General features: G+C 39.3%; 1 protein-coding gene across 1 annotated transcript in view; it reads left to right on the plus strand.

The window, feature by feature from the left end:
* The first annotated feature begins 715 nt into the window (after positions 1-715).
* Positions 716-27,607, plus strand: part of LOC125458322 (tyrosine-protein kinase ITK/TSK-like) — a 110,056-nt gene continuing 83,164 nt past the window's right edge. The window contains exon 1 of the mRNA XM_048543518.2: positions 716-931. Within this exon, the coding sequence (XP_048399475.1) occupies positions 794-931 (138 nt within the window). The 5' untranslated portion in view covers positions 716-793. The remainder of the gene's footprint in view (positions 932-27,607) is intronic.

The raw sequence follows: 27,607 nt of genomic DNA on the forward strand, positions 1-27,607 counted from the left end.
AGATATTGCCATACCAGTGGATGGTTCAGCTATCACCATCACCCCCTCAGTTTGCCTCACCATCATTCCATCAGTACTGACCCTCTGACAGTGCAGCACTCCCTCAGTACTGACCCTCTGACAGTGCAGCACTCCCTCAGTACTGACCCTCTGACAGTGCGGCACTCCCTCAGTACTGACCCTCTGACAGTGCAGCACTCCCTCAGTACTGACCCTCTGGCAGTGCGGCACTCCCTCAGTACTGACAATGCAGCACTCCATCCATATTGACTGTCTGACAGTGTGTGGCACTCATGTCGGTGTAAAAGAATCTCTGCCTTTGTTTGCTGAGGATGAGAAAGTTTCTCCCTTTGATCACTCATTGACCCCCCCCCCCACCTCTCCACCCGGTTGAAATATTCAGCCCTTGGTCACATTGTCAGAATCCCTGATCACTTCTGAAGTTCTAAAGAATGTGTTGCCGGCATGATTTTTCCTCTGATCGGTTCAAAGCATTTCTCTCTATGTTAACGGGTGGCAGCAATTGGCCTGCATATAAGTTGGCGCGATATGGTTTGGGTTTTTCTCGTTTCTGCTCACAGGATTTGCAAAGGCAGATAGAAAGGAAGTGGTTTCACATTCTACCTTCATCCGAGTCTGAAGCCTGCGTGGTGCTTTTTCCTGACAGTTTCTCAGTTATCAGCATCTGTGCACCTACGCTGTGCCTAATGCTGTGACCTGCACACAACCTTCCGATCAGCTTCACCTCCCCACCACCACCTCCTCTCGATGGGGAGTGTTACCCGCCGAAAGGATGAATCCCCCTTCCATCCTTGAGGAATTTCTCATCAAGCGCTCACAGCAAAAACGAAGGACTTCACCCTCCAACTACAAAGATCGATATTTCATTCTGACCAAATCCAGGCTGGCTTACTACGAGTGCCGTACAGGGGTATGTGTCTCTACTTGTTCGCTTAATCCATCTCGCCAACAGCCTCACATCAATCTCACCCCTTCCATTGGCTGTGGCCAGATGTCAGCGTCTGCCCAGCACAGTTCTCCTTCCAAAAGGCTGCCTTCCTTCACAGTGTCCTGCCTATTGCTAAGGATTTTTCTGGCCTTGCTTTCTCCTGTGTAGCTTCTGTCACCTCTCTGTGCCAGTGGCCCTGTTGAGCGTCTGAGGCTCAGTGCCATCTTTGTCAGAACACAATTAGTTTCTCTCCATTTCACAGTGGTGATCAGCGAGTGAGTGTGAATGAGCGTGAGACTGAGTGAACTTTCTGGTTTGAAGTTCAGTCTTGTTCTTGGTTGCCAGAGTGTCAATGCTTGTACAGCGAGTCGGTGTGTTAAGCTTTAGTGCGTGTTCACAGTGGGCTGTGGTTCATTATTTTTAACTGTTACTCTACTCTCAACCGTCCTGTTTGTCTGCCCAGCCAGCTCCAGGAATGTGTTCACCTCATAATGACATGTTGTTCTGGGTTAGGTTTTATATCATTTCATTTTTTCCTTCATGGGATGACTGTATTGCTGGCTAGGCCAACGTTTATTGCCCATCTCGAATTGTCCAGAGGTCAGAGATAATGGGAACTGCAGATGCTAGAGAATCCGGGATAACAAAGTGTGGAGCTGGATGAGCACAGCAGGACAAGTGCATTAAGAGTCGATCCCTTTGCTGTGGGTGTGGAGTTATATGTAGTCCAGGCCAGGTAACGGTGGCAGTTTCCTTCCCTAAAGGTCATTGGTCAACCAGATGGATTTTTTCTGACAATCAGCAATGGATTGATGGTCATCATTAGTCACTTCATTCCACTTTCTTTTAAATTAAATTCAAATTTCGCCATCTGCGATGGTGGGATTCAAACTCAGGTCCCCAGAGTATTCCCTGGTCTCTGGATTAACAGTGTAGTGATGATATGCCAAGGCCACGTCCTTCCTGATATAGTCCAACACCAAAAACTTCAGCTCACCCAAAATTGTGAATCATAACCAGCACCAAGTCCAGTCCTTCTGACACCCACAGGGGCTCCTGATTCAATGAAACTTCAGTTTTAAAGGCCTCATCCGCATTTTCAAATTCCTCTGTGTCACCTTGCCCCCTCCCTTTTGTTGTAATCTCCTCAAACGGCTCACACATGTAAGAGCTCTTCCAACTCGGGCCTTTAATACATTCTCAATTTACACCAAGCCAACATCAATGGTATTGTGAAAACTCAAAGCCTTAAGCTCTGAAGTTCACTCCCTCACACCATCTCCCTCTCTACCCTTTCAGATGTTGCTTAAAACCTCCATATATGACCAATATTTCTACATCACACCTTACGAGATGTGGGTATCCACTGGCAAGGCCAACGTTTATTGTATATCCTTGAGTGCCCTTGAAAAAGTGGTGGTGAGCTGCCTTGTTGAACTGCCACAGTTAACCTCATGTTGGGGCACTCACAATGCTCTTAATGGAGGCAGTTCCAGGATTTTAACCCAGCAACAGTGAAGGAACATTGATTACGTTGCAGATCGGGATGGTGAGTGACTTGGAGGTGAATTTATAGGAGCTGGTGTTCCCCTGTACCTGCCGCCCTTGTCTGTCTAGTTGGCAGAAGTTGCAGATTTTTTCCCTGTGTTGGAGAAAGAGCTTTTGCAAATTGCTACAGTACATCTAGTGCATGTTATAAATAGTACACTTTGCTGTGACTACATGTTGGTGGTATAGGGTGTGGATAGTGAAGATGCAGGGTGTGATGCCAATCAAGCAGGTTGCTTTGTCCTGGATGGTGTCAAGATTCTTGAATGTTATTAGAGCAGCACCCATTCCGGCAAATGGAGAGCATTCCATACACTCCTGACCTGTCCCTCGTCGATAGTGGACAGGCTTTGGGAAGTTGAGAGGTGAGCTACTCATTACAAAATTCCCAACTTCTGTCTCATCCCCATAGTCATAGTATTTACATGGCTGGTCTAGTTCAGTTTCTTGTCAATGGTGTCCCTCAGAATATTGACAGTGGGTGACTCAGTGATTGAAATATTATTGAACATTAAGAGGCAATGGTTGGATTATTGCTTGTTGGACATGGCTGTCGTCTGACATTTATGTGGTGCAAACATTACATGCCACTTGTCACCGCAAGCCTGGATATTGTCCAGATCTTGTTGCCTTTGGACATGAACTGTTTCAGTATCCTAGGAGATGCAAGTGACACTGAACATTACACAATCATCAGCAGACAGCCCCGCTTCCACTTTAAGATGGAGGGATGAAAGACGGTTGTGCTTAGGGCACTCGAGGTTCTTGAATTCACTGTCCAACAAAGTAGACTTGTGTTTTCAGAGACTGTGAATATTGCATCAGGTTGTATCCATTGTGGGTGTGCAAGGATGTGACCAGGGCCAAAATTCTGGAGCAAGATTTGAGAGGTTCTATGCACATAGGCGTTGTGTAGTGTGTGTGTTTGTCAGCCTGTGTGTGTTTGAATGACTTTGAGTGTTGCCTGCATGCGTGATTTTGTGTATGTTTTGTCTGTGTGCATGTTTGTGAGAAGCATGTTATTTAATGTCTATGCATTAATGTCAGCCTGTGAGTGAACGTGGTTGTGTGCACGTGGATGTATATGTGAGTGTGTGTGTGTGACACTGTGAATGTGTGTATGTGAGAGAGAGAGACTGTGAATGTGTGTGCATACACGTGTGTGTGTGTGTGTGTGTGTGTGTGTGTGTGTGTGTGTGTGTGTGTGTGTGTGTGTGTGTGTGTGTGTGTGTGTGTGTGTGTGTGTGTGTGTACTTGTGTCGGTGTCTTGCGACCATGATTCTATGATGAAGGTGGTATGTAATTGCAAGCTACTGTTGTACAATGATAATTACAGAAGATATCTTAGTGGTCACACACCTATTATTATGAAATAATTGTGAATTTGATGCCTTTGTATTTGGGACAATGGGACTGACAACAGATGGAATAAATCTGGATTCAGCCTGTTCCATATTTGCACAAAAATACCACTTTCAACCCCTCAATAGTCAGGTTGACGTAGTCCCCAATAGCTGCATCTGGAATAAACAGCCTGTTTGAAAATGTCTTGAACCTGTGCCTGAATTCTTCGATGATTGCAAACCTGTGTTGAGGCGTCAGGACTCAGCGCGAAGCGCAGCATTAAGCTACTGAGATGAAGGGAGGAGGGTGTAATTGCTAATTCTGCAGATGACACAAAAATAGATGGGAGGATAATTTGGGAAGAACATACAAGAAGACTATAAAGAGGTACAGGTGGTTGAATTGAGTAAAAGTTGGCAGATCGAGCATAATATAGGAAAATGTGAACTTGTCTACTTTGGCTGGAAGGAAAGCAACGTACTATTTATATAGAGGTTGCAGAATTCTGAGGGACAGAAGGATTTTGGTGGCCTTGTACATGAACCCCAAAAGTTACAAGCAGCTACAGCAAAATTAGGAATGTGAATGCAGGAATACAAAAGTAAAAATGTTTTTGCCACGATTGGTGAGACTTCGTTTGGAGTATTGGGTACAGTTTTGGTCACCTTAGTTAAGAAAGGACGTAACTACATTCAGAACAGTTCAGAGGAGGTTCACTGAACTGATTCCTGGTTTGAGGGGGTTATCTTATGAAGAGTCTTTGGGCATGTATTTATAGGAATTTAGAAGAATGTGAGGTGATCTTGCCGAAACATGTAGGAACCTGAGGGGACTTGACAGGGTGGACACTGAAAGGATGTTTCCCCTAGAATCATTAAGAAATAAATTGTTTCCCTTTTAAGTCTGAGAAGAAGCGGGTTTTTCTTCTATCAACGGATTATGGGCCTTTGAAACTCTCAGCCAAGTGGAGGTTGGATTGTAGGATATTTTTAAGACAGCTATACGTCGATTCTTGATGAACCAGGGAGTCAAAGTATGTTGTGAGTAGGTACAGATGTGGACTGAAGGCCACACTCAGATCAGCTGTGATCTTATTGACTAGCAGGGCAGATTTGGGGGGCTGAATGGCTTATTCATGCTTCTAATTGTACGCGAGAACTTGTTATCGTTAAAAACAGCAGATAGTATTTTGTTCGCAAAAGAAAGGGAGATGTGGGATTTGAAAGCAGGAAAAGATTACTGATTTCTTTGAAGAGTTTGTGAGGATGGAGAGAGATGGTTGCTTTAAGACCGAAAACCAACAAGGATTGTTTGAAACAATCGGAGCCTTGTTATCGATTGAATTTGGATGTAGAATTTTTTGTCATGTGTACTTTTACAAAGAGAATACAATAAAAAGTGTTATGTCTCCTTACTGGGGTGCCTGTATTAATGACTGAAGTCGTAAGTAAATTCATAAATGATAAAAAGTAAATTTAAGACAAAAGTTCATCACAATCCATTTAATGGCACCTGGTTTCAGGGGGTGCTGTTCAGAGGTGTGTGGGTTATAGGGGCAATGGGTCTGGGTGGAATGCTCCAAGGGGCAGTGTGGACTTGTTGGGCCAAAGGCCCTGTTTCCACACTGTAGGGAATCTAATCTAAACAAAAGATGAAACACACACAGTTGGGATGAGACCATCAATCCATGAGGAGAACTTCACGCTGGGACGAAACCAACATGCTGGGCTGCTGGAGAAACTGGGCCGATAACCCCTGCTGAAGTAAACCATCCCTGGGACAAGGCTGCCAACCCACTATGCCAGGCTGTTGGAACTCGGGGCCGGAAGCATTTATTGGAGATAAAGCCGGACGAGACTTCAACACGGGGACATTGGGTAAGCTCCCAAAGCTCATCTTTAGGTGGGAATAGCTCATCTATTGACCGTAGTCTTGAGATTTTCCATTGACTCCCAGGCTCACCACCCTGTGTGGGAAGAACAGGATAATTGACCGGAAGGAAAAAAGCGGCAAAGTGATGGGGCAGAGAGCTAGGTTTACAGGGTAACTACAGTGGTGGTGGTGTATTGGTCACATCACGGGGCTAGTGATGCAGCAGTATGGGCTATTGTTCCAGGTGTGTGCGTTCAAATCCCACCACAACAGCTGGATGCATTTAAATTCAATAAATACAATGAGAACTGAAAGCTTGTGTCAGTATTGGTGATTGTGTAGCTGCTATTTATTTGTTGTTAAAATCTGATTCCTTCAGTCCCTCACGGAAGGAAATCTGCCACGCTGATACAGTCTGGTCTACATCTTTCCAAGAATAGTTCCTAAGCTGAGAAACTTCAGTTATGATGACAGATTGGAGAAGTTAAAGACTGTTATGTTTTGGAGAGGACAAGACTGAAAGGAGATTTGACAGAAGCACAGAGTGCTGGATGGAGTAGATAGGGAGAAACTGTTCCCTCTCAGAAAGAGATTGACAATGACTGGTCACAAATATGGGTTAATTTGCGAAAAAGGCAGATGCAATTTGATAAAAACTTTTTTCCCCACAGTGAGTAATTAGGGTCAGGAATGCACTGCGTGGAAATGTGGAGGAGACAAATTCAACTGGGGTATTCCGTTCAATGAATATTGAAATAGAAATTGAACATGCAAGGGTAGGCAGGGGGATGGCACTGAGTCATAAAGTCATTCAGCATAGAAACAGGCCCTTCAGCGCACTGTATCTATGGTGACAAACACCAAACCACACTAATCCCATTTACCGGCACTTGGACAATAGCCTACACTATGCCCTGGTATTTTAAGCACTCATCCAGATATTTTTTAAATATTTAGGGTGGCAAGGTGGCTCAGCGGTTAGTACTGCTGCCTCACAGCACCAGAGACCCAGATTTGATTCCAGCCTCAGGTGACTGTCTGTGTGGAGTTTGCACATTCTCCCTGTGTCTGCGTGAGTTTCCTCTGGGTGCTCCAGTTTCCTCCCACAGTCCAAAGATGTGCAGGCTAGGTGGATCGGCCATGCAAAATTGCCCGTAGTGTTCAGGGGTATGTAGCTTAGGTGGGCAATGGGGGGGCGCGGGGGGGCAGGTCTGGGTAGGATGCGCTGAGGTTCAGTGTGGACTTGTTGGGCTGAAGGGCCTGTTTCAACACTGTAGAGATTCTATCCTATTTTGAGGGTACCTGGCACCCCCTCCTTCTCAGGCAGCACATTCCATATTTCTATCACCCTCTGGAGGAAATTTTTTTCCCAGATCTCCTTTAAACCATTTGCTTCCTCACTTTAAACTTCTGACCTTTGGTCTTCAACATGTCTGTCACAGGGAAGAGATTCGAATGATCGACTCTGTCTGTGCTTCTCACGGTTTTATAGACCTCACTCAAAACCAAACCCTGTCCCTTTGTGTGTACAAATCAACAGAAACATTGCCTAACTACGTTACAACACTTCAAAGCGAGTTCAGTGGCTGCAAAGTGATCTGCAAGATGATGGAAGGCGTAGTGTTGGACTCGCCTGAGTGTTTTTCAATCTGGAGTTAGGTATAATTCTATGGGCTAGCCATCATGCTCATTCCAAGAGCAAATGCAGGATCAGCTAAGTGACTTCCTTCTGCACCCGAATAATTCTGTGACCTGACTCCAGTCCCACAGCAAACATGGCTGACACTTAACTGCACCCTGAAATGATCAAGCGAGTCATTCAGTTCAAGGGCAATTAGGGATGGAAGTCAAATGCTGGAAGATGCCCTTGGAGATGAAATGAAAGAAAAATCAAGAATCCCTCGTCAGATTGACCCAGTTTAAGGGGAAACAAATTGTTGAACTGAATGGCTCAGTGGTGAAGGTTAATCTTGGTGGGAGAGGACCCAGCTCAGACGCTGTTAAGAAAGTGATCTCAGTATCCACAAAGCAGGCAGCAGACTGTTGAGGAGGCTCAGTTAACACAATACATCCCAGTGTTTCTACAAATGTGAGTTAAAATCAGATTACAAGGGAGCCCATGCCAGCAGACACTAATCTCCCCGAACCTACAGGATGTGGTGTGGTTGGCAAGGCATTCATTGCCCACCTCTGAAGCATGGTGCTCTGCTTGTGAGGCCACTGGACCCTCTCGGTGGAGTACACAAACTCACAACTCGCCCTGGGCAGCAGCACCCTCCACCCCCACCCTCAAGTGCAATGCCAGTCCCTCGATCAGGCACTTTGACTGAGGACAGCACATCACATGGTGAGGGAGCCAGCTGCAGCTGGTAACAGGCTAAGACACAATCTCCCTCAGGCTATCCTTGAAGTATGGAATGATAGACATCTCTTAAGGGGTAGCGGGCAAGATGTATAGAACTTTAGTGAAGCCACATTTGGTATGTTGCATAAAGGTCTGGCCATCATGCTACCAGAAGGATATGGAGGCTTTGGAGAGGGTACAGAAACAGTTTACCAGGATGTTGTCTGTCTTGGAGGGTACTTACTATGAGATGAGATTGGACAAATTTGGTTTGTTTTCGCTTGAACGTCTGAGGCTGAGAGGCAGCCTAATGGATGTTTGTAAAATTATGAGAGGCATGGACAGAATAGATAGTTGGAATCTTGATCCCAGGGTAGAAGTGTCAATTTTTAGGTAACATGGGTTGAAGGTAAAAGTGGGTAAAATTAAAGGAGATGTGAGCTGCAGGACTTTTTAATGGTATGTGTGAGAAATGCACTGTCAGAGGGAGTGATAGAAGCAGATTACATTAGCAATGTTTATGAGGCACCTTGACAGATACATGAATAAGCAGGGATACAGTCTCTGCAGAGGCAACATGTGCTGAGTTTAAAAATGCATCATGTGCCGGCAGATTCACTGCAATAAAGAATGGGCAACAAGTGCTGATTTTTCTTCAAATTTGCTCATGAGGTGTGGATTGCTGTTGGCCTGCCAACACTTATTTCCTATGCTCAGTAGCAGTTGCTCCAACTAACTTTTATCATTTCAGGGTCATCCACATGTTGTCTGGTGTCACATGTTGGCCAGGTCGGGTAAGTTGTAGCAGGTTCTCTTCCCTGAAGGGCATTAGAGAGCCAGATGGGTTCTTCCAACAATGGCTACATGGTCCGCAGTAGATGGTTAATTCCAGATTTTTTAAAAATTGAATTCAAATTTCATCATGTGCCATGAGGGATTTGAACCCCAATCCCGAGAACATTAGTTGAGCATCTGGATGAATCATCTAGTGATAATACCAATCAGCCATTGCCTTCCCTTAAGCTCTCAATTTTGCCACAATGTCCACGTCCCATGAAGGAATAGATGAAGAAAGCTACACTCCATAAAGAGTCAGGGGGTTAGTGCTGAGGGAGCACTGCACTGTCAGATAGGCAGTACTGAGGGAGTGTCGCACTGTCAGAGGGTCAGTGCTGAGGGAGTGTCACACTGTCAGAGGGTCAGTGCTGAGGGAGTGTCGCACTGTCAGAGGGTCAGTGCTGAGGGAGTGCCGCACTGTCAGGGGGTCAGTACTGAGGGAGTGCTGCACTGTCAGAGGGTCAGTACTGAGGGAGTGCCGCACTGTCAGAGGGTCAGTACTGAGGGAGTGCCGCACTGTCAGAGCGTCAGTACTGAGGGAGCGCCGCACTGTCAGAGGGTCAGTACCTATGGAGTGCGACACTGTCGGAGGGTCAGTACTGAGGGAGTGCCGCACTGTCAGAGGGTCAGTACTGAGGGAATGCTGCACTGTCAGAGGGTCAGTACTGAGGGAGTGCCGCACTGTCAGAGGGTCAGTACTGAGGGAGTGCCGCACTGTCAGAGGGTCAGTACTGAGGGAGTGCCGCACTGTCAGAGGGTCAGTACTGAGGGAGTGCCGCACTGTCAGAGGGTCAGTACTGAGGGAGTGCCGCACTGTCAGAGGGTCAGTACTGAGGGAGTGTCACACTGTCAGAGAGTCAGTACTGAGGGAGTGCTGCACTGTCAGAGGGTCTGTACTGAGGGAGTGCCGCACTGTCAGGGGGTCAGTACTGAGGGAGTGCTGCACTGTCAGAGGGTCAGTACTGAGGGAGTGCCGCACTGTCAGAGGGTCAGTACTGAGGGAGCGCCGCACTGTCAGAGCGTCAGTACTGAGGGAGCGCCGCACTGTCAGAGGGTCAGTACCTATGGAGTGCGACACTGTCGGAGGGTCAGTACTGAGGGAGCGCCGCACTGTCAGAGGGTCAGTACTGAGGGAATGCTGCACTGTCAGAGGGTCAGTACTGAGGGAGTGCTGCACTGTCAGAGGGTCAGTACTGAGGGAGTGCTGCACTGTCAGAGGGTCAGTACTGAGGGAGTGCCGCACTGTCAGAGGGTCAGTACTGAGGGAGTGCCGCACTGTCAGAGGGTCAGTACTGAGGGAGTGTCACACTGTCAGAGAGTCAGTACTGAGGGAGTGCTGCACTGTCAGAGGGTCTGTACTGAGGGAGTGCCACACTGTCAGAGGGTCAGTACTGAGGGAGTGACGCACTGTCAGAGGGTCAGTTCTGAGGGAGTGCCGCACTGTCAGAGGGTCAGTACTGAGGGAGTGCTGCACTGTCAGAGGGTCTGTACTGAGGGAGAACCGCACTGTCAGAGGGTCAGTACTGAGGGAGTGCCGCACTGTCAGAGGGGCAGTACTGAGGGAGTGCCGCACTGTCAGAGGGTCAGTACTGAGGGAGTGCCGCACTGTCAGAGGGTCAGTACTGAGGGAGTGCCGCACTGTCAGAGGGTCAGTACTGAGGGAGTGTCACACTGTCAGAGAGTCAGTACTGAGGGAGTGCTGCACTGTCAGAGGGTCTGTGCTGAGGGAGTGCCACACTGTCAGAGGGTCAGTACTGAGGGAGTGACGCACTGTCAGAGGGTCAGTTCTGAGGGAGTGCCGCACTGCCAGAGGGTCAGTACTGAGGGAGTGCTGCACTGTCAGAGGGTCAGTACTGAGGGAGTGCTGCACTGTCAGAGGGTCTGTACTGAGGGAGAACCGCACTGTCAGAGGGTCAGTACTGAGGGAGTGCCGCACTGTCAGAGGGGCAGTACTGAGGGAGTGCCGCACTGTCAGAGGGTCAGTACAGAGGGAGTGCCGTACTGTCAGAGGGGCAGTACTGAGGGAGTGCCGCACTGTCAGAGGGTCAGTACTGAGGGAGTGCTGCACTGTCAGAGGGTCTGTACTGAGGGATAGCCGCACTGTCAGAGGGTCAGTACTGAGGGAGCGCCGCACTGTCAGAGGGTCAGTACTGAGGGAGTGCCGCACTGTCAGAGGGGCAGTACTGAGGGAGTGCCGCACTGTCAGAGGGTCAGTACAGAGGGAGTGCCGCACTGTCAGAGGGTCAGTACTGAGGGAGTGCCGCACTGTCAGAGGGTCAGTACTGAGGGAGCGCCGCACTGTCAGAGGGTCAGTACTGAGGGAGTGCCGCACTGTCAGAGGGTCAGTACTGAGGGAGCGCCACACTGTCGGCGGGTCAGTACTGAGGGAGTGCTGCACTGTCAGAGGGTCAGTACTGAGGGAGCGCCGCACTGTCAGAGGGTCAGTACTGAGGGAGTGCCGCACTGTCAGAGGGTCAGTACTGAGGGAGCGCCACACTGTCAGAGGGTCAGTACTGAGGGAGTGCCACACTGTCAGGGGGTCAGTACTGAGGGAGTGCCGCACTGTCGGAGGGTCAGTACTGAGGGAGTGCCGCACTGTCAGAGGGTCAGTACTGAGGGAGTGCCGCACTGTCAGAGGGTCAATACAGAGGGAGCGCCGCACTGTCAGAGGGTCAGTACTGAGGGAGTGCCACACTGTCAGGGGGTCAGTACTGAGGGAGTGCCGCACTGTCAGAGGGTCAGTACTGAGGGAGTGCCGCACTGTCGGAGGGTCAGTACTGAGGGAGTGCTGCACTGTCAGAGGGTCAGTACTGAGGGAGTGCCGCACTGTCAGAGGGTCAGTACTGAGGGAGTGCCGCACTGTCAGAGGGTCAGTACTGAGGGAGTGCCGCACTGTCAGAGGGTCAGTACAGAGGGACTGCCGCACTGTCAGAGGGTCAGTACTGAGGGAGTGCCGCACTGTCAGAGGGTCAGTACTGAGGGAGTGCCGCACTGTCAGAGGGTCAGTACTGAGAGAGTGCCGCACTGTCAGAGGGTCAATACAGAGGGAGCGCCGCACTGTCAGAGGGTCAGTACTGAGGGAGGGCCACACTGTCAGGGGGTCAGTACTGAGGGAGTGCCGCACTGTCAGAGGGTCAGTACTGAGGGAGTGCCGCACTGTTGGAGGCGCACATCAGCAGAATGCGTCACTTTTGCTGTGTCCGTCCTGTACCAGTGCTGCGCTTCGAAATTAGCCACACTGAGAGCATGCTGCTGTATCGGAGTCAGTAACCCATAAATTAACCTGGGGCTTTGTTAGTCTTACATACCGAGGCAAAATATTATAGTACGTGACTGGAAGAAGGGCACAGGGTTCTCCTCCCTGTGTCATCTTGGCATCGAACCTGCAGCCAACACCACCATTAAACTAAACAGGCTGATCATCAATCTCATCTGCTGTTTGTGGGTTCTCGCACAGTAATAGTCGGCTGATGCAGCTGCCCACATCACAGTCTCAGCAAATCAAATTTAACGTGTTATTTGTGAAATACTTCACGACATCCTGTGTGAGTGAGAGAGAGAGCGAGAGCGTGTGTATGTGTGTTGTGTGTGTGCGTGTGTGTTTGGTTGGTCTTTATTTGTGTATTTTTTTATGTTCTTAATGTGTGTGTGTTTGTTGTTTATTTGTGTGTGAGTGTGTTTGTTCATTGAGAGAGTGTGTGTGTGTGTGTTTGTTCTTTGAGTGTGTGTGTGTCATGTGTGTTTGCATGTGTGTTTGTTCTTTCTGTGTGCATGCGTGTGTGTTGTTTATTTGTGTGTTTAATTGTTCTTTGTGTGTGTGTGTATGTGCGTGCGTGTGTGTGTGTGTGAGATTGTTCATTATGTATGTGTGTTTGTCTGTGTTTTTGTTCATTATGTGCATTTGTACATGGTGTGTGTGTGTGTGAGTGTGTGTGTGTGCGTGTTTGTTCTTTTTATCTGTGTGCGTGTGTTCTTTTGTTTGTTATTTATGTGTGAATATGTATGTGTTTGTTAATTGTGTGTGTGTTTGTTCTTTATGTGTATGTGTGTATGAGTGTGTTTGTTTCTATGTGTGTGTGTTCTTTATATGTATGTGTGTGTGTTCTTTATATGTATGTGTGTGTGTTCTTTACATGTGTTTGTGTGTGTGTGTATGTGCATATGTAATTGTTCTTTATATGTGTGTGTGTGAGTACGTAAATGTTCTTTATATGTGTGTGTGAGGATGTAAATGTTCTTTATATGTGTGTGTGGGTATGTAATTGTTCTTTATATGTGTGTGTGTGTGAGTATATAATTGTTCTTTATATGTGTGTGTGTGTGAGTATGTAATTGTTCTTTATATGTGTGTGTGAGTATCTAATTGTTCTTTATGTGTGTGTGTGTATGTAAATGTTCTTTATATGTGTGTGTGTGCGTGTGTGATTGTTCATTATGTATGTGTGCTTGTGTGTGTTTTTGTTCATTATGTGCATTTGTACATGATGTGTGTGTGTGTGTGTGTGTGTGTGTGTGTGTGTGTGTTTATTCTTTATATCTGTGTGCGTGTGTCCTTTTGTTTGTTATTTATTTGTGTGTATGTATGTGTTTGTTAATTGTGTGGGTGTGTTTGTTCTTTATGTGTATGTGTGTATGAGTGTGTTTGTTTCTATGTGTGTGTGTTCTTTATATGTATGTGTGTGTGTACTTTACATGTGTTTGTGTGTGTGTGTGTGTGTGTGAGTATGTAATTGTTCTTTATATGTGTCTGTGTGTATGTAAATGTTCTTTATATGTGTGTGTGTGAGTATGTAATCGTTCTTTATATGTGCGTGTGAGTATGTAAATGTTCTTTATATGTGTGTGTGTGTATGTAATTGTTCTTTATATGTGTGTGAGTATGTAATTGTTCTTTATATGTGTGTGAGTATGTAATTGTTCTTTATATGTGTGTGTGTGAGAATGTAAATGTTCTTTATATGTGTATGTGTATGTAATTGTTCTTTATGTGTGTGTGTGTATGTAAATGTTCTTTATATGTGTGTGTATGTAATTGTTCTTTATAAGTGTGTGTGAGTATGTAATTGTTCTTTATATGTGTGTGTGTGTATGTAAATGTTCTTTATATGTGTGTGTGTGTACGTAATTGTTCTTTATATGTGTGTGTATGTAATTGTTCTTTATGTGTGTGTGTGTATGTAAATGTTCTTTACATGTGTGTATGTAAATGTTCTTTATATGTGTGTGTGTGTGCGTGTGTGATTGTTCATTATGTATGTGTGCTTGTGTGTGTTTTTGTTCATTATGTGCATTTGTACATGATGTGTGTGTGTGCGCGTGTGTGTGTTTGTTCTTTTTATCTGTGTGCGTGTGTCCTTTTGTTTGTTATTTATGTGTGAATATGTATGTGTTTGTTAATTGTGTGTGTGTTTGTTCTTTATGTGTATGTGTGTATGAGTGTGTTTGTTTCTATGTGTGTGTTCTTTATATGTATGTGTGTGTGTTCTATACATGTGTTTGTGTGTGTGTGTGTGTGCATATGTAATAGTTCTTTATGTGTGTGTGTGTCTGTATGTAATTCTTCTTTATGTGTGCGTGTGAGTATGTAATTGTGCTTTATATGTGTGTGTGTATGTAATTGTTCTTTGTATGTGTGTGCATGTATGTAAATGTTCTTTATATGTGTGTGTGAGTATGTAATTGTTCTTTATGTGTGTGTGAGTATGTAATCGTTCTTTATGTGTGTGTGAGTATGTAATTGTTCTTTATATGTGTGCGTGTGAGTATGTAATTGTGCTTTATATGTGTGTGTGTATGTAATTGTTCTTTGTATGTGTGTGCATGTATGTAAATGTTCTTTATATGTGTGTGTGAGTATGTAATTGTTCTTTATGTGTGTGTGAGTATGTAATCGTTCTTTATGTGTGTGTGTGTATGTAATTGTTCTTTATGTGTGTGTGTGTATGTAAATGTTCTTTACATATGTGTATGTAAATGTTCTTTATATGTGTGTGTGTGTGCGTGCGTGTGTGATTGTTCATTATGTATGTGTGCTTGTGTGTGTTTTTGTTCATTATGTGCATTTGTACATGATGTGTGTGTGTGCGCGTGTGTGTGTTTGTTCTTTTTATCTGTGTGCGTGTGTCCTTTTGTTTGTTATTTATGTGTGAATATGTATGTGTTTGTTAATTGTGTGGGTGTGTTTGTTCTTTATGTGTATGTGTGTATGAGTGTGTTTGTTTCTATGTGTGTGTTCTTTATATGTATGTGTGTGTTCTTTACATGTGTTTGTGTGTGTGTGTGTGTGCATATGTAATAGTTCTTTATGTGTGTGTGTGAGTATGTAATTGTGCTTTATATGTGTGTGTGTATGTAATTGTTCTTTGTATGTGTGTGTGTATGTAATTGTTCTATATATGTGTGTGTGAGTATGTAATCGTTCTTTATGTGTGTGTGAGTATGTAATCGTTCTTTATATGTGTGTGTGCATATGTAATTGTTCTTTATATGTGTGTGTGTGTATGTAATTGTTCTTTATATGTGTGTGTGAGTATGTAAATGTTCTTTATATGTGTGTGTGAGTATGTAATTGTTCTATATATGTGTGTGTGAGTATGTAATTGTTCTTTATGTGTGTGTGTGAGTATGTAATCGTTCTTTATATGTGTGTGTGCATATGTAATTGTTCTTTATATGTGTGTGTGAGTATGTAATTGTTCTTTATATATGTGTGTGTGTGTATGTAATTGTTCTTTATATATGTGTGTGTGTGTATGTAATTGTTCTTTATATATGTGTGTGTGAGTATATAATTGTTCTTTATATGTGTGTGTGAGTATGTAATTGTTCTTTATATGTGTGTGTGTGTGTGTATGTAAATGTTCTTAATATGTGTGTGTGTGTGTATGTAATTGTTCTTTATGTCTGTGTGAGTATGTAATCGTTCTTTATATGTGTGTGTGCATATGTAATTGTTCTTTGTACGTGTGTGTCTGTAATTGTTCTATCTACGTGTGTGTGTGTATGTAATTGTTCTTTATATGTGTGTGTGCATATGTAATTGTTCTTTATATGTGTGTGTGTATGTAATTGTTCTTTACATGTGTGTGTGAGTATGTAATTGTTTTTATATGTGTGTGTGTGTATGTAAATGTTCTTTATATGTGTGTGTGTGTAGGTAATTGTTCTTTATATGTGTGTGTGAGTATGTAATTGTTCTTTATATGTGTGTGTGTGTGCATACGTAATTGTTCTTTATGTGTGTGTGTATGTAATTGTTCTATATATGTGTTTGTGTGTGAGTATGTAATTGTTCTTTATGTGTGTGTGTGTGTATGTAATTGTTCTTTATGTGTGTGTGTGTATGTAATTGTTCTTTATATGTGTGTGTGTATGTAATTGTTCTATATATGTGTATGTTTGTGTATGTAATTGTTCTTTACATGTGTGTGAGTATGTAATTGTTTTTATATGTGTGTGTGTGTATGTAAATGTTCTTTATATGTGTGTGTGTGTATGTAATTGTTCTTTATATGTGTGTGTGAGTATGTAAATGTTCTTTATATGTGTGTGTGTGTAATTGTTCTTTATATGTGTGTGTGAGTACGTAAATGTTCTTTATATGTGTGTGTGTGAGTATGTAATTGTTCTTTATATGTGTGTCTGTGTGTGAGTATGTAATTGTTCTTTATATGTGTGTGTGTGTGGGTATGTAATTGTTCTTTATATGTGTGTGTGAGTATGTAATTGTTCTTTATGTGTGTGTGTGTATGTAATTGTTCTTTATATGTGTGTCTGTGAGTATGTACTTGTTTTTTATATGTGTGTGTGTGAGTATGTAAATGTTTTTTATATGTGTGTGTGTATGTAATTGTTCTATATATGTGTGTGTGTGTGTGAGTATGTAATTGTTCTTTATATGTGTGTGTGTGTGTGTGTGTGTGTGTGTATGTAATTGTTCTATATATGTGTGTGTGTATGTAAATGTTCTTTATATGTGTGTTTGTGAGTATGTAATTGTTCTTTGTATGTGTGTGTGTGTATGTAAATGTTCTTTATATGTGTGTGTGTGTCTATGTAATGGTTCTTTATATGTGTGTGTGAGTATGCAATTGTTCTTTATATGTGTGTGTGTGTGTGTATGTAATGGTTCTTTATATGTGTGCGTGAGTATGTAATTGTTCTTTATATGTGTGTGTGTATGTAAATGTTCTTCATATGTGTGTGTGTGTGCATGTAATTGTTCTTTATATGTGTTTGTGTTAGTATGTAATTATTCTTTATATGTGTGTGTGTATGTAATTGTTCTTTATATGTGTGTGTGTGAGTATGTAATTGTTCTATATATGTGTGTGTGTGGGTAGGTAATTGTTCTTTATGTGTGTGTGTGTACGTAATTGTTCTTTATATGTGTGTGTGTGAGTATGTAATTGTTCTTTATATGTGTGTGAGTATGTAATTGTTCTTTATATGTGTGTGTGTGTGAGTATATAATTGTTCTTTATGTCTGTGTGTGTATGTAATTGTTCTTTATATGTCTGTGTGTGTATGTAATTGTTCTTTATATGTGTGTGTGCATATGTAATTGTTCTATATATGTGTGTGTGTGTGTGAGTATGTAATTGTTCTTTCTATGTGTGTGTGTGAGTGTGTGATTGTTTTTTATATGTGTGTGTGTATGTAAATGTTCTTTATATGTGTGTGTGTGAGTATGTAAATGTTCTTTATATGTGTGTGTGTGTATGTAATTGTTCTTTATATGTGTGTGTGCATATGTAATTGTTCTTTATATGTGTGTGTGTATGTAATTGTTCTTTATATGTGTGTGTGTGAGAATGTAATTGTTTTTATATGTGTGTGTGTGAGTATGTAATTGTTCTTTATATGTGTGTGTGAGTATGTAATTGTTCTTTATATGTGTGTGTGTGTGTAATTGTTCTTTATATGTGTGTGTGTATGTAATTGTTCTATATATGTGTGTGTGTGTGAGTATGTAATTGTTCTTTATATGTGTGTGTGTGTGTGTATGTAATTGTTCTTTATATGTGTGTGTGTGAGAATGTAATTGTTTTTATGTGTGTGTGTGAGTATGTAATTGTTCTTTATATGTGTGTGTGAGTATGTAATTGTTCTTTATATGTGTGTGTGTGTGTAATTGTTCTTTATATGTGTGTGTGTATGTAATTGTTCTATATATGTGTGTGTGTGTGTGTATGTAATTGTTCTTTATATGTGTCTGTGTGTGTGAGTATGTAATTGTTCTTTATATGTGTGTGTGTGAGTATGTAAATGTTCTATATATATGTGTGTGTGTGTGTGTACGTACTTGTTCTTTATATGTGTGTGTGAGTATGTAATTGTTCTTTATATGTGTGTGTGAGGACGTAATTGTTCTATATATGTGTGTGTGTGTGAGTATCTAATTGTTCTTTATATGTGTGTGTGTATGTAATTGTTCTTCATATGTGTGTGTGTGTATGTAAATGTTCTTTATATGTGTGTGTGTGAGTATGTAATTGTTCTATATATGTGTGTGTGTGTGTATGTAATTGTTCTTTATATGTGTGTGTGCCTATGTAATTGTTCTTTGTATGTGTGTGTGTGAGTATGTAATTGTTCTATATATGTGTGTGTGTGTGTGTGTATGTAATTGTTCTTTATATGTGTGTGCGAGGACGTAATTGTTCTATATATGTGTGTGTGTGAGTATGTAATTCTTTTTTATATGTGTGTGTGTGAGTATGTAAATGTTCTATATATGTGTGTGTGTGTGTACGTACTTGTTCTTTATATGTGTGTGTGAGTATGTAATTGTTCTTTATATGTGTGTGTGAGGACGTAATTGTTCTATATATGTGTGTGTGTGTGTATGTAATTGTTCTTTATATGTGTGTGTGAGTACGTAATTGTTCTTTATATGTGTGTGTGTGTATGTAATTGTTCTTTATGTGTGTGTGTGTATGTAATTGTTCTTTATATGTGTGTGAGTATGTAATTGTTCTTTATGTGTGTGTGTGTGAGTATGTAATTGTTCTTTATGTGTGTGTGTGTGTGTATGTAATTGTTCTTTATATGTGTGACTGCATATGTATTTGTTCTTTGTATGTGTGTGTATGTAATTGTTCTTTACATGTGTGTGTGTCAGTATGTAATTGTTCTTTATATGTGTGTGTGTGTATGTAATTGTTCTTTATATGTGTGTGTGTATGTAATTGTTCTATATATGTGTGTGTGTGTGAGAATGTAATTGTTCTTTATATGTGTGTGTGTGTGAGAATGTAATTGTTCTTTATATGTGTGTGTGTATGTAAATGTTCTTTATACGTTTGTGTGTGTGGGTATGTAATTGTTCTTTATGTGTGTGTGTGTGAGTATGTAATCGTTCTTTATATGTGTGTGTGAGTATGTAATTGTTCTATATATGTGTGTGTGTGTGAGTATGTAATTGTTTTTTATACGTGTGTGTGTGTAATTGTTCTTTATATGTGTGTGTGCATATTTAATTGTTCTTTATATGCGTGTATGTATGGAATTGTTCTATATATATGTGTGTGTGTGTGAGTAGGTAATTGTTCTGTATATGTGTGTGTGTGTGTATGTAAATGTTCTTTATATGTGTGTGTGAGTATGTAAATGTTCTTTATATGTGTGTGTGAGTATGTAATTGTTCTTTATATGTGTGTGTGTGTGAGTATATAATTGTTCTTTATATGTGTGTGTGTGTGAGTATGTAATTGTTTTTTATATGTGTGTGTGAGTATGTAAATGTTCTTTATATGTGTGTGTGTGTGTGTATGTAATTGTTCTTTATAAGTGTGTGTGTGTGTGTATGTAATTGTTCTTTATATGTGTGTGTGCGTATGTAATTGTTCTTTATGTGTGTGTGTGTATGTAAATGTTCTTTATATGTGTGTGTGTGCGCGTGCGTGTGTGATTGTTCATTATGTATGTGTGCTTGTGTGTGTTTTTGTTCATTATGTGCATTTGTACATGATGTGTGTGTGTGTGTGTGTGTGTGTGTGTTTATTCTTTATATCTGTGTGCGTGTGTCCTTTTGTTTGTTATTTATTTGTGTGTATGTATGTGTTTGTTAATTGTGTGGGTGTGTTTGTTCTTTATGTGTATGTGTGTATGAGTGTGTTTGTTTCTATGTGTGTGTTCTTTATATGTATGTGTGTGTGTTCTTTACATGTGTTTGTGTGTGTGTGTGTGTGAGTATGTAATTGTTCTTTATATGTGTCTGTGTGTATGTAAATGTTCTTTATATGTGTGTGTGTGAGTATGTAATCGTTCTTTATATGTGTGTGTGAGAATGTAAATGTTCTTTATATGTGTATGTGTATGTAATTGTTCTTTATGTGTGTGTGTGTATGTAAATGTTCTTTATATGTGTGTGTGTATGTAATTGTTCTTTATAAGTGTGTGTGAGTATGTAATTGTTCTTTATGTGTGTGTGTGTATGTAAATGTTCTTTATATGTGTGTGTGTGTGTACGTAAGTGTTCTTTATATGTGTGTGTGAGTATGTAATTGTTCTTTATGTGTGTGTGTGTATGTAAATGTTCTTTACATGTGTGTATGTAAATGTTCTTTATATGTGTGTGTGTGTGTGCGTGCGTGTGTGATTGTTCATTATGTATGTGTGCTTGTGTGTGTTTTTGTTCATTATGTGCATTTGTACATGATGTGTGTGTGTGCGCGTGTGTGTGTTTGTTCTTTTTATCTGTGTGCGTGTGTCCTTTTGTTTGTTATTTATGTGTGAATATGTATGTGTTTGTTAATTGTGTGGGTGTGTTTGTTCTTTATGTGTATGTGTGTATGAGTGTGTTTGTTTCTATGTGTGTGTTCTTTACATGTGTTTGTGTGTGTGTGTGTGTGCATATGTAATAGTTCTTTATGTGTGTGTGTGTCTGTATGTAATTCTTCTTTATGTGTGCGTGTGAGTATGTAATTGTGCTTTATATGTGTGTGTATGTAATTGTTCTTTGTATGTGTGTGCATGTATGTAAATGTTCTTTATATGTGTGTGTGAGTATGTAATTGTTCTTTATGTGTGTGTGAGTATGTAATCGTTTTTTATGTGTGTGTGAGTATGTAATTGTTCTTTATATGTGTGCGTGTGAGTATGTAATTGTGCTTTATATGTGTGTGTGTATGTAATTGTTCTTTGTATGTGTGTGCATGTATGTAAATGTTCTTTATATGTGTGTGTGAGTATGTAATTGTTCTTTATGTGTGTGTGAGTATGTAATCGTTCTTTATGTGTGTGTGTGTATGTAATTGTTCTTTATGTGTGTGTGTGTGTATGTAAATGTTCTTTACATGTGTGTATGTAAATGTTCTTTATATGTGTGTGTGTGTGTGTGTGCGTGTGTGATTGTTCATTATGTATGTGTGCTTGTGTGTGTTTTTGTTCATTATGTGCATTTGTACATGATGTGTGTGTGTGCGCGTGTGTGTGTTTGTTCTTTTTATCTGTGTGCGTGTGTCCTTTTGTTTGTTATTTATGTGTGAATATGTATGTGTTTGTTAATTGTGTGGGTGTGTTTGTTCTTTATGTGTATGTGTGTATGAGTGTGTTTGTTTCTATGTGTGTGTTCTTTATATGTATGTGTGTGTGTTCTTTACATGTGTTTGTGTGTGTGTGTGTGTGCATATGTAATAGTTCTTTATGTGTGTGTGTGAGTATGTAATTGTGCTTTATATGTGTGTGTGTATGTAATTGTTCTTTGTATGTGTGTGTGTATGTAATTGTTCTATATATGTGTGTGTGAGTATGTAATCGTTCTTTATGTGTGTGTGAGTATGTAATCGTTCTTTATATGTGTGTGTGCATATGTAATTGTTCTTTATATGTGTGTGTGTGTGTAATTGTTCTTTATATGTGTGTGTGAGTATGTAAATGTTCTTTATATGTGTGTGTGAGTATGTAATTGTTCTTTTATGTGTGTGTGTGTGAGTATGTAATCGTTCTTTATATGTGTGTGTGCATATGTAATTGTTCTTTATATGTGTGTGTGAGTATGTAATTGTTCTTTATATATGTGTGTGTGTGTATGTAATTGTTCTTTATATATGTGTGTGTGTGTATGTAATTGTTCTTTATATGTGTGTGTGAGTATGTAATTGTTCTTTATATGTGTGTGTGTGTGTGTATGTAAATGTTCTTAATATGTGTGTGTGTGTGTATGTAATTGTTCTTTATGTCTGTGTGAGTATGTAATCGTTCTTTATATGTGTGTGTGCATATGTAATTGTTCTTTGTACGTGTGTGTCTGTAATTGTTCTATCTACGTGTGTGTGTGTATGTAATTGTTCTTTATGTGTGTGTATGTAATTGTTCTTTATATGTGTGTGTGCATATGTAATTGTTCTTTATATGTGTGTGTGTATGTAATTGTTCTATATTTGTGTGTGTGTGAGTATGTAATTGTTCTTTATACGTGTGTGTGAGTATGTAATTGTTCTTTATATGTGTGTGTGTGTGAGTATGTAATCGCTCTTTATATGTGTGTGTGAGTATGTAATTGTTCTTTATATGTGTGTGTGTGTGTGCATACGTAATTGTTCTTTATGTGTGTGTGTATGTAATTGTTCTATATATGTGTTTGTGTGTGAGTATGTAATTGTTCTTTATGTGTGTGTGTGTGTATGTAATTGTTCTTTATATGTGTGTGTGTATGTAATTGTTCTATATATGTGTATGTTTGTGTATGTAATTGTTCTTTACATGTGTGTGTGAGTATGTAATTGTTTTTATATGTGTGTGTGTGTATGTAAATGTTCTTTATATGTGTGTGTGTGTAGGTAATTGTTCTTTATATGTGTGTGTGAGTATGTAATTGTTCTTTATATGTGTGTGTGTGTGTGCATACGTAATTGTTCTTTATGTGTGTGTGTATGTAATTGTTCTATATACGTGTGCGTGTGTGAGTATGTAATTGTTCTATATATGTGTTTGTATGTGAGCATGTAATTGTTCTTTATGTGTGTGTGTGTATGTAATTGTTCTTTATATGTGTGTGTGTATGTAATTGTTTTTATATGTGTGTGTGTGTATGTAAATGTTCTTTATATGTGTGTGTGTGTATGTAATTGTTCTTTATATGTGTGTGTGAGTATGTAAATGTTCTTTATATGTGTGTGAGTGTGTAATTGTTCTTTATATGTGTGTGTGAGTATGTAAATGTTCTTTATATGTGTGTGTGTGAGTATGTAATTGTTCTTTATATGTGTGTGAGAGTATGTAATTGTTCTTTATATGTGTGTGTGAGTATGTAATTGTTCTTCATATGTGTGTGCGTGTATGTAATTGTTTTTATATGTGTGTGTGTGAGTATGTAATTGTTCTTTATATGTGTGTGTGTGTGGGTATGTAATTGTTCTTTATATGTGTGTGTGAGTATGTAATTGTTCTTTATGTGTGTGTATGTAATTGTTCTTTATATGTGTGTGTGTGAGTAAGTACTTGTTTTTTATATGTGTGTTTGTGAGTATGTAAATGTTCTTTATATGTGTGTGTGAGTACGTAATTGTTCTATATATGTGTGTGTGTGTGTGAGTATGTAATTGTTCTTTAAATGTGTGTGTGTGTGTGTGTGTGTGTGTGTGTATGTAATTGTTCTATATATGTGTGTGTGTGTGTGTATGTAAATGTTCTTTATATGTGTGTTTGTGAGTATGTAATTGTTCTTTGTATGTGTGTGTGTGTATGTAAATGTTCTTTATATGTGTGTGTGTGTGTATGTAATGGTTCTTTATATGTGTGTGTGAGTATGTAATTGTTCTATATATGTGTGTGTGTGTATGTAAATGTTCTTTATATGTGTGTGTGTGTGCATGTAATTGTTCTTTATATGTGTTTGTGTTAGTATGTAATTGTTCTTTATATGTGTGTGTGTATGTAATTGTTCTTTATATGTGTGTGTGTGAGTATGTAATTGTTCTATATATGCGTGTCTGTATGTAATTGTTGTACATATGTGTGTGTATGTATGTAATATTTCTTTATATGTGTGTGTGTGTCAGAATGTAATTGTTCTTTATATGTGTGTGTGAGTATGTAAATGTTCTTTATATGTGTGTGAGTGTGTACTTGTTCTTCATATGTGTGTGTGAGTATGTAAATGTTCTTTATATGTGTGTGTGTGAGTATGTAATTGTTCTTTATATGTGTGTGAGAGTATGTAATTGTTCTTTATATGTGTGTGTGAGTATGTAATTGTTCTTCACATGTGTGTGTGTGTGGGTATGTAATTGTTCTTTATATGTGTGTGTGTGTGGGTATGTAATTGTTCTTTATATGTGTGTGTGAGTATGTAATTGTTCTTTATGTGTGTGTGTGTATGTAATTGTTCTTTATATGTGTGTGAGAGTATGTAATTGTTCTTTATATGTGTGTGTGAGTATGTAATTGTTCTTCATATGTGTGTGTGTGTATGTAATTGTTTTTATATGTGTGTGTGTGAGTATGTAATTGTTCTTTATATGTGTGTGTGTGTGGGTATGTAATTGTTCTTTATATGTGTGTGTGAGTATGTAATTGTTCTTTATGTGTGTGTGTCTATGTAATTGTTCTTTATATGTGTGTCTGTGAGTATGTACTTGTTTTTTATATGTGTGTGTTTGAGTATGTAAATGTTCTTTATATGTGTGTGTGAGTACGTAATTGTTCTATATATGTGTGTGTGTGTGTGAGTATGTAATTATTCTTTATATGTGTGTGTGTGTGTGTGTGTGTATGTAATTGTTCTATATATGTGTGTGTGTGTGTGTATGTAAATGTTCTTTATATGTGTGTTTGTGAGTATGTAATTGTTCTTTGTATGTGTGTGTGTGTATGTAAATGTTCTTTATATGTGTGTGTGTGTGTATGTAATGGTTCTTTATATGTGTGTGTGAGTATGTAATTGTTCTATATATGTGTGTGTGTATGTAAATGTTCTTTATATGTGTGTGTGTGTGCATGTAATTGTTCTTTATATGTGTTTGTGTTAGTATGTAATTGTTCTTTATATGTGTGTGTGTATGTAATTGTTCTTTATATGTGTGTGTGTGAGTATGTAATTGTTCTATATATGCGTGTCTGTATGTAATTGTTGTACATATGTGTGTGTATGTATGTAATATTTCTTTATATGTGTGTGCGTGAGAATGTAATTGTTCTTTATATGTGTGTGTGTGTATGTAAATGTTCTTTATACGTGTCTGTGTGTGGGTATGTAATTGTTCTTTATGTGTGTGTGTGTACGTAATTGTTCTTTATAGGTGTGTGTGTGAGTATGTAATTGTTCTTTATGTCTGTGTGTGTATGTAATTGTTCTTTATATGTCTGTGTGTGTATGTAATTGTTCTTTATATGTGTGTGTGCATATGTAATTGTTCTATATATGTGTGTGTGTGTGTGAGTATGTAATTGTTCTTTCTATGTGTGTGTGTGAGTGTGTGATTGTTTTTTATATGTGTGTGTGTATGTAAATGTTCTTTATATGTGTGTGTGTGAGTATGTAATTGTTCTTTATATGTGTGTGTGTATGTAAATGTTCTTTATATGTGTGTGTGTGAGTATGTAATTGTTCTTTATATGTGTGTGTGAGTATGTAAGTATTCTTTATATGTGTGTGTGTGTGCGTATGTAATTGTTCTTTATATGTGTGTGTGCATATGTAATTGTTCTTTATATGTGTGTGTGTATGCAATTGTTCTTTATATGTGTGTGTGTGTGTAATTGTTCTTTATATGTGTGTGTGTATGTAATTGTTCTATATATGTGTGTGTGTGTGAGTATGTAATTGTTCTTTATATGTGTGTGTGTGTGTGTATGTAATTGTTCTTTATACGTGTATGTGTGAGAATGTAATTGTTTTTATATGTGTGTGTGTGAGTATGTAATTGTTCTTTATATGTGTGTGTGAGTATGTAATTGTTCTTTATATGTGTGTGTGTGTGTAATTGTTCTTTATATGTGTGTGTATGTAATTGTTCTTTATATGTGTCTGTGTGTGTGAGTATGTAATTGTTCTTTATATGTGTGTGTGTGAGTATGTAATTCTTTTTTATATGTGTGTGTGTGAGTATGTAAATGTTCTATATATGTGTGTGTGTGTACGTACTTGTTCTTTATATGTGTGTGTGAGTATGTAATTGTTCTTTATATGTGTGTGTGAGGACGTAATTGTTCTATATATGTGTGTGTGTGTGAGTATCTAATTGTTCTTTATATGTGTGTGTGTGTATGTAAATGTTCTTTATATGTGTGTGTGTGAGTATCTAATTGTTCTTTATATGTGTGTGAGAGTATGTAATTGTTCTTTATGTGTGTGTGTGTGTGTGTATGTAATTGTTCTTTATATGTGTGTGTGCCTATGTAATTGTTCTTTGTATGTGTGTGTGAGTATGTAATTGTTCTTTATATGTGTGTGTGAGGACGTAATTGTTCTATATATGTGTGTGTGTGTGAGTATGTAAATGTTCTTTATATGTGTGTGTGCCTATGTAATTGTTCTTTGTATGTGTGTGTGTATGTAATTGTTCTTTATATGTGTGTGTGTGTACGTACTTGTTCTTTATATGTGTGTGTGAGTATGTAATTGTTCTTTATATGTGTGTGTGAGGACGTAATTGTTCTATATATGTGTGTGTGTGTGAGTATGTAAATGTTCTTTATATGTGTGTGTGCCTATGTAATTGTTCTTTGTATGTGTGTGTGTATGTAATTGTTCTTTATATGTGTGTGTGAGTACGTAATTGTTCTTTATATGTGTGTGTGTGTATGTAATTGTTCTTTATGTGTGTGTATGTAATTGTTCTTTATATGTGTGTGTGAGTACGTAATTGTTCTTTATATGTGTGTGTGTGTGTATGTAATTGTTCTTTATGTGTGTGTGTGTATGTAATTGTTCTTTATATGTGTGTGTGAGTATGTAATCGTTCTTTATATGTGTGTGTGAGGACGTAATTGTTCTATATATGTGTGTGTGTGTGAGTATGTAAATGTTCTTTATATGTGTGTGTGCCTATGTAATTGTTCTTTGTATGTGTGTGTGTATGTAATTGTTCTTTATATGTGTGTGTGTGTATGTAATTGTTCTTTATGTGTGTGTGTGTATGTAATTGTTCTTTATATGTGTGTGTGTGTGTGTGTGTATGTAAATGTACTTTATAAGTGTGAGTGTTAGTATGTAATTGTTGTTTATGTGTGTGTGTGTGAGTATGTAATTGTTCTTTATGTGTGTGTGTGTGTGTGTGTGTATGTAATTGTTCTTTATATGTGTGTGTGCATATGTATTTGTTCTTTGCATGTGTGTGTGTATGTAATTGTTCTTTACATGTGTGTGTGTGTGAGAATGTAATTGTTCTTTATATGTGTGTGTGTATGTAAATGTTCTTTATACGTTTGTGTGTGTGGGTATGTAATTGTTCTTTATGTGTGTGTGTGTGAGTATGTAATCGTTCTTTATATGTGTGTGTGAGTATGTAATTGTTCTATATATATGTGTGTGTGTGTGTGTGAGTATGTAATTGTTCTATATATGTGTGTGTGTGTGAGTATGTAATTGTTTTTTATATGTGTGTGTGTGTAATTGTTCTTTATATGTGTGTGTGCATATTTAATTGTTCTTTATATGCGTGTATGTATGGAATTGTTCTATATATATGTGTGTGTGTGTGAGTAGGTAATTGTTCTGTATATGTGTGTGTGTGTATGTAAATGTTCTTTATATGTGTGTGTGTGTG

This window comes from Stegostoma tigrinum, chromosome 13 (assembly GCF_030684315.1).
Source record: "Stegostoma tigrinum isolate sSteTig4 chromosome 13, sSteTig4.hap1, whole genome shotgun sequence".
NCBI classification, from domain to species: Eukaryota; Metazoa; Chordata; class Chondrichthyes; order Orectolobiformes; family Stegostomatidae; genus Stegostoma; species Stegostoma tigrinum.